We start from the raw sequence: 11,517 nt of genomic DNA, 5'->3' as shown, positions 1-11,517 counted from the left end.
TTGGATGACATGAGTCTGAGCAAGCTCTGGGAGCTGGTGATGGACAAGGAAGCTTGGCATGCTGCAGTGCATGGGGTTGCAAAGAGTCAGAGACTACTGAGCAACTGAATTGAACTCGTTACAGTATGCCTTCCAAGAGGAGATTCTCTTACTGGGGGAAATGAACCCACCTGAAAATATCAATAAGAATCAGTACACCTGTAGTGCCTCCTATGTGCTAAGCAGTGGGATAGACAGTGCTAGTGTGCAGCTCTTAAACCTCCAACACAGGCAGCATATTTAGACACATGTTATTGATGAGGGGAATGTCTTAAAGAAGTTGTATAGCTTTTTCAAACACATACAGCTAAAAAGTAATGGTATACAATTTTAACCCAAGGTCTATCCAAGTTCAAAAGGACAGAGACCTCAGGTTTTATTTCCAATCTCATGCTTTGCCCCAAAATTAGTGTCTTTAAAGACTGAACACACACTCAATACAATTAGGAAGGATTCTGTGACAGTAGGTTAACCTGTCAAGAATCAGGAACTGCATCTGTTTTCTCTCTTTTTCAGGAAAGAAATGATGTAAATATAAGTGGTCATCTTACTAAAAAATGAACAATCATTATATAAGGAGTATGTTGAATCAACCCCGATTTCTATGGTGAGGTGGAAGAAGTGTGTGACTAAGAATGTGAAAAAAGGAACTTGCTCAGCGATACCCCACTCCCCAACCTCTGCCCTCCTCTCACTCATTCTTTCAAGTATAAGAAATAGCCAGGCCCATCCACAACACCAGGTGAGTCTGTAACCTGCTTATACTCCACATATCCCAGGTGATTAATTCCTACAGTACGGTATGTTTTGCTTCACTGTTTCACTGAGGAAATGGTCTCAAATCTTAGATACAATAAGAAACTAGAAAAGATCTATCTAATATAGCTACAGACTAAAGATATAGTTCAGGGCAGCTGTGCAGCAGGAATTATCACAAATTCATCCCCAACTGACTTCTGCACAACTTCTATCATTATCAGACTGAGTCCATTGTAAGCCAACAACCAGATGAAAATACACTGGGGTCTTCACCAAAGGCGACACAATCAGGCAAAATATAACCAATATCAAGGTCTTCAATTTAGCTATTAATTTGTGTCAACCCGTTTCCAGCATTTTCCATTTCCCTAGGGACCTGAAATAGAAACAGTGCCCCAGGGTGACAGTGAATTTCAGAGAAAGAGTGTCATTAGAATCAGGGGGCTGTCATTCATTAACTATGTAACCTCAGAAATTGCTTAATCTCTGTGAGCATCAATGGCCTTATTTACAAAATGAAGATACTGATGAATGACTTCTTAGATTATCAGAAAAATTAGGTCTGGCACCTCAGGTAATGATAACTAATGGCTATTAAACATTTATGCTGTGGCAGGTGCTAGATGAAGTAAATACAGTTAGTAGAAGAGCAAACTAAGGCACTAGATTTAACTCCCTTGCCAAAATGCACATAACTGGAAAGTCTCAGAAGTAGGATTGGAGGCCAGGGGATCAACAAAGCCTATGCCCTAACCCCATTGCATTCTACTGCCTAATATGAAACTTTGCACTGAGTAAAGACTCGACAAGTATGAGACACAGCTATAGTGATCGGTAACATGTCTATATCACATAAAATCAGATTATATAGAACTGAACACTCATGCCAAAGAATACACAATACCTGGGACATAAGTGCAGAAGCTCTCCTTCGACAACGCAGGCTTCTTTCTCGGTAAGTTCAGGGCAATCCTTTCCATCTCCAAGAGCAACGTGCTTCACATCGCGGCTCCTGCTCCTAAATCCTGGTGAGAGACTCCCTGAACGACAGGTCTTAGAGCAGGGGCTCCAGGAAGACCACTCAGTGGTTTCACAGTCTTTCGGCATGATGCAGGACTGGACAGTCAAAGGGAAGGAATCTTGCATGCAAAGGCTGAAGGAACAGAAACAGAAAACAGCAGGCCATGGGCTAAGAGAGTGCAATCACATTATGAAGCACCTAGTCTGGATTAAAAGCAAACAAACAAACCTGAAACCTGGGTTTTTCAAGTTTTCATGATAAGCTCTAAAGTAAGAGAAAAAAATTTTTTTAATGTTAGAGGCATCATGATAAACCTATTGAAGGTCTTACATGTTAAGAATGAACACTGGATTTCATCTGAAACTGTGAAGTTACAATGTTTCACCCTCACAAGACACATAAGTAAGATGAGTCTATCCTGTACCTTGTTCAAAGCATCCTCCGAAACAATGGAGGTTCTTCTCATGTGCTTGCACTTTCTGACACAGCCTACAGTTCCTCTTTATTCATTGGTTCCTCAGTGTCAGATACTGCACTGTGCTTCATGGGCATTTTCTTACAACAGTCTCATGAGTTTACCTATTATTACGTCCACTTGTAGATGAGAAAACGTAAGGTCAGGAAGGCTAAATCATCTGTGTAAGGTCACAGAAAAGTAAATGTAAGCTTTTGAGTATTAATCTGTCCATTCTTTTGCACACTGGTCTATTAAAAATAAACAAATGTGGCCTTACGTTTCCCCATATTGTTAGGCTCTGCACATCAATTTCCTCATCTGCAAGACTGAAGTGCTTTAAATGCTAACAGTGTAATTGGAAAACAGATAAATAAATAAAAAGATATGATAATGTGGTGAACTCAACATAAAACCATTTCCAATGATGAAGAGAAAAACCAATGAGGCAGTGATAGACCACACGGGAAAGCTGGGGTAAGGATAGGGGGGCAATTCTAAGACGGACGGACATCTGAAACACACTTTAAAAAATTAATGGGAACTTCTCGGGCACAGAAAGAAGACTTAAAATCAAGTCAAGTAAGTAGCATATTTGAAGCCTGGAGGTAAAATTTGTGGGCATAGGAACCAGTGGTATGCTAGAACTGGATATACCATTCAACAAGGACCAACTATAAAATTTCCAGAATTTTGCAAGCCAGTTGATTTCATGTAACTAGCTTAAACTTAGCCATGGTCAGAGTAGTTACACTACAGAAATCAGCAAATGCTACAAATCAAGCCCCCTACCCTACTCTGAACCTTCAACCACCAGAACTGGTGGTCAAATATTCAAAAGCACGCCAATGGGAGAAAGTAAAAGCCATAATGGACACATTTAGGGCACATAAAATTCAAAGAGAAAAGTGGACAAATATTAGGAATGTGGTTATGTAAAAAGTATGTCTGGAAAAGCTTCATGTCATGGACTAAGGACTTTGGATTTAATTGAGTATTAAATAATTTTAAGTGGAGGAAGTCACATTCATGTAGGAAGATAATAATAATTCAAGTATTAATTGACATTCGTTTCTTTTTCATCTTGTTAGTATTTCCCTTCTTCAGTCAAAGACATCCATTACTTTGAATGAAAGAAAAGCATAATTTTGACAGGAATATAAATCAAAGAAAGGGTTTAAACACTGTTCAAACACTGACTTTCAAAACTGGGCCTATGAAACCGGGTGGAACAACCCCTACAGACAGAGTTTGGCAACGGTTACTTTGTATGTATTTAAAAAGAGATAAGTATTAAAATGTTTCCAAATTTCTGACTTGGAAAAATAATGAAAATTAAGGGAGCCAATAAAGAAATAATTTATAGAAGATGGTGCAGGGGAGAATAATATATGTTTACATTTGGCCAGATCAATGAGTAAAATATGGTGAAATTTCAGTACAGATGTCCTTCATGAAGGGCACTATGTGGCACTTGTAGTAAAGAACCTCCCCACCCCCCGCCACTGCAGGAGATCTAAGAGACACGGGTTCGATCTCTGGGTGGGAAAGATTCCCTGGAGGAGGGCATGGCAACCCACTCCAGCATTTTTGCCTGGAGAATCCCTTGGACAGAGGAGCATGGCAGGCTGCAGTCCATAGAGTCGCAAAGAGTCGGACATGACTGAAGCAACTTAGCAAGCATGCTTGCATGCATCCTTCATGAAACCACAGAGAGTTAGTATGGTTTTCAAATTTCACAATGGTATAAACTTTTGGTACAGTATTTTTTAAAGTCTATTCAGATCATATGATCCCCTTCAAAATGAAAAAAGCAATGTATACCTCATTATCATTACTCACTTCAATTAGATATTTGGGGGTCTTGGGATTGAGAGAAAATAGGAAGAATCTTTGTTGAAAATTTCCCACCTAAATCATAGTGTACCATCTTTGTACAATGGGGAGAATGGAAGGAAGGACCACCTTTTTTAAACTTATGACACAACAGAAAACTGTTGATTAACAAGTTTCTAGGTTTTGACTTTTCAGAAAACATAATTGGCTGAGTCATGTCCTGACACAAATTCATATGTTGAAGTCCTAACCTTCAATATCTCAGAATGTAACTGTACTCGAAGACAGTCTTTAAAGCAGTAATTAAGTTAAAATGTAGTCATGAGGGTAGGCCCTAATCCAGTATGACTGGTGTCCTTTTATAAGAAGACATTAGGGCACAGACACACACAGAGGGAAGAGTATAAGAAGACATGGAAAGAAGACAACCTTCTACAAGCCAAGCAGAGAGTCTTAGAAGAAATCAGTCCTGCTGACACCTGATCCACCCTCCAGAATTGTGACCAAATAAATATCTGTTGTTTAAGTTACAGTCTATGGTATTTTGTTAAGGTAGCCCTAATAAATGGATTTAATAACATTTTTAAATGTGTGTATACTTTAAAAGAGTTTTAATTTCCAAAGTTGATTTTCTTCTTCTTTTCATAATGAAGATCCCACACTATACAGTTCTTTGTCTACAGAAGTAGTGGTTTGGTCCTTACCATTTACCAGTTGTGATTCTCATCTTCCCTGAATGAATTTTTCCTATTGGACTAGAAGAAGGGGTAAGACTCCAACAGTACAAGCATTTGCATGGAGTTGGATGAATTAATCAAGGGGTTTTGTAATTCTGAAAACAGCTTCTAATTCTTGGAATTAGGATGGGCATATGTCTTAATGATTACATATTTACTATTTTAATGTTATAAGTTAATAGCAATATTTAATATTATTTTTACCAACTTACCTCCTTTATTGAAAAGAGTAATCATAAAAGGTACCACTTAAAGCCCTGGTCTAACATAATCAGTGAGATTAGTTCTTTTTCTGAAATAGTGGATTAAGCACTAAACGGTCTATCAGAAATATCTGTATCCTGAATTCTGTATCAAAATACATTTCCATGACCTTAGTCTGAAGGCTACTTAGATTCATTATCTATGGGAAAAAGAATAATAAAATGTGATCTGCTTACCCTGTCCAGAGTTAGAGTATTAATATCTTTCAGCCCAAGTAGAGTCACCTTACAAACTAAAGCCCCAAACAAAGAGTATTGTCTATACACAAATAAGACTCAATTCTTTCACAGAAGGTGATATGCTTTTTAATAAAACAGACATATACTGCTAATTTAGCTTTTTAAAAAAAAGACAGAAAAGCCAAGGTAATTAAACCTTCTTGACATTTATAGAGTATGTTGTCATTTGCAAATTACTTCACAAGTATTCAACTGTAAAGGAAACCTTTGAAACCAAAAATTACTCTAGTTAATATTACTTCCTCTGGAAATGTAAGGAAATCTCTTTACTTACAAAATAAGGACAGAAACACTTATAAAACCAACAGAAAATTACCCTCATTTCATTTACGCTTCAATTACTACTTTAAGATAATATTAAAGAAACATTCAGAAAAGCTGAGTAATGTAACAAACACTCCCATACTCTGCTAGCAAAAGCTAACATTTAGCTTCAGATTTCATTAAATAAATGTTTAAAAATTATAAATTCAGGTAAATAACCTATGTCTTTTACAATCTTAGTTCCATGTCTCTTCTTCATACACAGCCACTACCTTGAAATTGATTTCTATTATTCTCTACACATTTTTATATTTTAAGTAGGTATATGTTCAGAAATAATATTTATTGTCTGGTATGTTTTAAAATTTTTTACTTAAATATTTCTTTATTATTCATATTACTCTGGAAATCATTTTTCTCATTTGATATTATGACTTCTACATCCATTTGAAAAATGTAGATATGGCACATTCATTTTTATTAGTGAGCAATATTCCAACAAGAATACAGGGAAATTTATTTATTCATGTTCTCATTAGTATACCTTTTGGTTGTGCTTAATTTCTTTTCCATAGGATTATGTTTTAAACTTTCCTTTGCATGTCTCTATGTTGCTATACATCTGTGAGCAAATTCCCTAGTATTTTTGCCTGAAGTTGGGCCATAAATATTCATGTAAAGCAATATAATAGGTATTATGATATTTTTCCTTTCCTACATGCTAAAAATTCTTGGTATTATTAGACTTATTTTTTCCCCAAATGTTGAGTAATTGTATTTGTTTTTCCAGGTTACCACTGAGCTGTATTTATATTTTTCTTGAATCATTAGTGACTACTCAGATTTCTATCCTATGAATTTACCATCATATTATTTGTGCATTGTGATTTGAGTGGTCCCCCAAAGATGTCCGTATCCTAATTCCTGAAAGCTGCGAACACGTCTAAGCTGTGAACCTTACCTGCCAACGGAAACTTTGCAGATGCAACTGTTAAAGATACTGAGAGGAAGAGATGATCCTGGATTATTCAGATGGGCCCAATGTAACTACAAAAGAGTCCAAAGGGAGGCAAACGGGCCAGAGACAGAGAAGCAGATGTGATAACAGAATCAGAACCCACGTCTCATGTCCTCCTTCACTGGCAGGTGGGTTCTTTACCACCAGCACCACCCGGGAAGCCCAGCAGAATCAGAGGCTGGGATAATATAAGGCCACGACCCAGGGAAAGTGAGCAGCCTCTAGAAACAGGAAAAATGCAAGAAAACAGATTCTCCCCTAGAACCTACAGGGAAAAACAGAATAATACCTTCATTTCAAGAGTTCTTAAGGCTTCTGACCTCCAAAACAATAAGTTAGTACATTTACACTGTTTTAAGCCTCTTAGTTTGTTGTAATTTGTTATAGAATCTATAGGAAACTAATACATATTTCTAGTGGGATGACTTTTTCTTATTTAAGATGAAAACTTACACACATTATAGGTGATAAAAGTAAATACAGAGAGAGAAATACAAATTCTACATAGTAACCTGTTGTTTCTTCTTTATGCTACATAACTTTTCTCGTAATATTATTTTTAATTTGTATATAGTGTTTCTGATATATATAGTGTATATAGTGATATGCAATAGTTTGTTTTTTAGTCTTTCCCTTTATAGTTTGTGCCTTTTTTTTTTCACCACGTACAAAACTTTTTTTCTCCTATCCCAATGTCATAAGCTACACTCTCATATTTTTCCTTCTAGAGAACTTTTATATTTCTGATTTCCTATTTAGGTCATCACTCAATTTGATATATATTTTCATATGTGGTGTTTCATAGGAAGGAACTCCTATGTTGGAAACATCAACATTAAACTCATTTGTCCTCGTTTAACCTATATAATTCTGTTTTTCCCCCTATTTTCAGTATTGTTTTTCTTTCAGAGAGATTTCCTCAATTATCTTTAAACTTTTTAATTAATTTAAACATATTTTACAATCAAATTTTAATGTCCAACATTTTTTTATTTCCTAATTTATTTTAATATTATTTTACTTTTATTTCATGAGTGAAATATTTAATATCTTTGACAATATTATATATAACTTTTTTTTAACTTTAGTGATCCTTTACTCTTATCGAGTAAAATGAGCTACCATCAGCACAGATGGGAAGCTCTTTGATCACAGGCGAGGCTCATTGAAACATTTCTGTTGGGTGATTATGCAGAACTCAGACTACTTTATTGGAGACCGTCAAATGTTGGTCTCCATCAGTCTCTACTCTGTAGCTCACATTTTCCCTAAGATAGGACTTCTGCTATCTCTTGCACTATGTGTATAGAACCAGTCTTCAGCTTTATGAAAACTGATTAGAGAAAGAGCTGTCAGAATACTCACATACTATGGATGGGTTTTCACTTACCCTGCATGTTCAGAGGACAATGTTTCACACTTAAGACTATGTTCTTCAGAGAAGGGAATAATTTTTAGGCATACTGAACATATTTGTCATCAGAGTTGCTTACCACTGCCTATAATTCTTAAACCTTCTAAGAGTCTTATATTGGTCAGAGTAGAATAGGCTGTATTCTGGTAACAAATAAACCCTGGAAACTCTATGACTTAACAAAATAAATGTTCATTTTCCCTTCACAAACACTTTAGTCTTTGATGCAGTTTATCAACCTTCCTAGAAGAGTCTCTTCTACCTAAAGACTTGAGAACTCAGTTCATACTCTTCTCCCTCTCTCTCTCTCTCTCTCTCTCTCTTTAATTTGGTTAGCCACGTCTTCGCTGTGGCAGGCAGGATCTTGCATCTTCATTGCGGCATGTGGATTCTTAGTTGAGGCACCCTGGGTCTTCCAACTGTAGTTGTGGCTGCAAACTCTTAGCTGCAGCTTGTGGGATCTAGTTCCTTGACCAGGGATTGAACCCAGGCCCCCTGCACTGGGAGCATGGAGTCTTAGCCACTGGACCCAGGGAAGCCCCTGTATTCATCTTATAAATTCACCGTCTAGAATATGTGTCTTCCAAGTTCACCTTTAGGTAGAAAGGTAGAGAGAGCAAGAGGATAGCCCAGAGTGATTTATGATTTTGACCTATAAATGGCTTATGTTACTCCTGCCCACATTGCATTGGCCAGAGCTCAGTCAGATGGCTCCTGTAAAACTGCAAAGAGGACAGTTAAATATCTTTCTGTGTGTGATGGAAGACGCAAAAATGTGACAGGAAAATGGCTTTGTGTCTGATACAGCTGTGTCATGTAAACTGGTCTGCTTTTGGCAGGTCGACCAACTGAAGGGGGAGCATTCAGCTTTTTCCACCCTGCTAGGTAAACCACCATGCATCCATCTACTTTCCAGCTTCCCTCATTTGCTGACATTTCATTTAAACTATTATATCATTTTCTATTATATTTCTCCTTGAGAGTTCATGCCTTTTTTATTCCTTTACTGTTATTTAAGTGGGGTTCCAGAATACAGCAGTAATAAATGGTTATGTTCGGTCTGCCATATTTAACCAAAAACTGAAAAAGTCCTTTGACACAACGCTTTGCAAAAGCCACATAATTATCTATTCAATAAATCAACATATTCCCACAGAGCTCAATCTTCCCTACATGTGGAAAAACACTGGCTAGAAGTAATTAAAAATGGATGAGTGAAATATTGAATTGTGAAAGAATTTTCATTTCTATTATGCTTGTTCTAAATTACGTAATATTTGTTTACAGCCTTTAGTACTTGCAAAATACACTTTACAGTTAAAAGGTTATTTTTATAGAAGTACAATTGCAACTAACTAAGAAAGTACTTTAGCAAGCTTAATAAAACTGGGTGCTGTTCAAATGTATAGATATTCCAATTATTTAGCAAAAATACTGCTATCCATATGGTAGCAGCTACCCAAATTATAGCATAATAAGCAGAGAACAGTTGCTTCTAGGGCTTACACATTCTAACATAGAGAATGATTTCAAGATCGCATTGTGAAAATAACACCAGGGAATAAAATGTGAATGGGAAAATGGAGAGAGAAGAACCAGAACCCAGATAGGCTTGAGAGAATAGATTTGGGAAACCAGATAGAATATATGCTATTTATTTTTAATGATTTTGACTCCAAATTGGCTTCATTTTTCTCCCATCAAACTAATAGGAATAGCTCAGAAAATAAGAATAGCAACCTGAAGAAGAAAAACATGCACATATCAGGTTTATGTGAAATCCCTGGCCACTTTAGAAACTAGACTAAAAGTAAGCTGCCTACTGCCTATATGATTCAATGAGTAAAGACAATTGAAAAAGTTGACTTTTTAAAATTTTGTCTGGAAACCAACTTTGCAAATTTAAGAAATAGTTTAAAATTATCATGAAAATAATTAAGAATTCCTGAGAAATTTTAACTGGAAGATTACGAGTTTCCTTTTCTAAATGCCCTTCCTGGTCACAGTAACCTGGGATAATTTATGTCTTATATGACAAAAGGCATTTATGTTAGGTTAGAATTTATTACTAATGGGAGCCTCTAATTGAGATATATACATTGTTTTCTTCTAATCCACAATATAGTAAAGCTGAGCTCTTAAAATGCCTCTTAATTTCTTACTGTGATTTATATCATTTTAAAGTATTCAATAGATAATAAACCTAAAATCATGCACTAGAGCTAAAATAGCAACATGAAATTCTCTTTTAAATACGCTGTTCAGTTGCTTCTGTGGGATAGAGAGATTTTTCTACAGATAAAGAGATCAGAACACAGACTGAGATATTACATTCTTGAGAAGAAATATCCTTGAGAGTGATATTTTATCAAAAGGGAATGTTTTTAGTATTGTGCTCATTTCCTGCTACCAGAAAACATTATTCAACAGAATTTAAAGTGCAGTATAAGTCTCAGAATAAAATGGATTTTATCTTCTCCAAATTTCTTAGAGTACTAAGAATGATATGTTGGTATATATGTGTGAATGCTTAGAGATGAAAGCAATATCAGTAATCTTTGAAGGTCTTAGCTTCTACTTTCAATTTATGGAAAAGAACACTCGTGCCTCAAAAATGTTATGTGATTTTCTAATGGGCACACAGCAAGAATACATAATGGCCAAGACTAAAATTAAATTTCTCCGGCTTTTAAGCCAAAATTATATTTACAGTTGATCCATGTGAGAGCTCTTGTTAGAGACTCAAATGTATAAGAACTGAAAGTTGCATTAAAAAAAAAAAAATAGGTCCCATTTGTTTATTTTTGCTTTTATTTCCAATATTCTGGGAGGTGGGTCATAGAGGATCCTGCTGTGATGTATGTCAGAGAGTGTTTTGCCTATGTTCTCCTCTAGGAGTTTTATAGTTTCTGGTCTTACGTTGAGATCTTTAATCCATTTTGAGTTTATTTTTGTGTATGGTGTTAGAAAGTAGTCTAGTTTCATTCTTTTACAAGTGGTTGACCAGTTTTCCCAGCACCACTCGTTAAAGAGATTGTCTTTAATCCATTGTATATTCTTGCCTCCTTTGTCAAAGATAAGGTGTCCATATGTGCGTGGATTTATCTCTGGGCTTTCTATTTTGTTCCATTGATCTATATTTCTGTCTTTGTGCCAGTACCATACTGTCTTGATGACTGTGGCTTTGTAGTAGAGCCTGAAGTCAGGCAGGTTGATTCCTCCAGTTCCATTCTTCTTTCTCAAGATAGCTTTGGCTATTCAAGGTTTTTTGTATTTCCATACAAATTGTGAAATTATTTGTTCTAGCTCTGTGAAGAATACCGTTTGTAGCTTGATGTTTCTGCACAACAAAGGAAACTATAAACAAGGTGAAAAGACAGCCTTCAGAATGGGAGAAAATAATAGCAAATGAAGCAACTGACAAACAACTAATCTCAAAAATATACAAGCAACTCCTACAGCTCAACTCCAG

At 36.0% G+C, this 11,517-nt stretch overlaps 1 protein-coding gene across 1 annotated transcript in view; it reads right to left on the bottom strand.

The window, feature by feature from the left end:
• Positions 1–11,517, bottom strand: part of THSD7B (thrombospondin, type I, domain containing 7B) — a 724,891-nt gene that overhangs the window by 686,425 nt on the left and 26,949 nt on the right. Inside the window, exon 3 of the mRNA XM_010853704.1 lies at positions 1,703–1,951. Coding sequence (XP_010852006.1) covers positions 1,703–1,951 — 249 coding nt within the window. The remainder of the gene's footprint in view (positions 1–1,702; positions 1,952–11,517) is intronic.

This window comes from Bison bison, unplaced genomic scaffold (genome assembly GCF_000754665.1).
Source record: "Bison bison bison isolate TAMUID 2011002044 unplaced genomic scaffold, Bison_UMD1.0 scf7180017864330, whole genome shotgun sequence".
NCBI classification, from domain to species: domain Eukaryota; kingdom Metazoa; phylum Chordata; class Mammalia; order Artiodactyla; family Bovidae; genus Bison; species Bison bison.
Note: the sequence above shows the minus strand (reverse complement) of the source record. Positions and strands in the feature narration are given on the sequence as shown.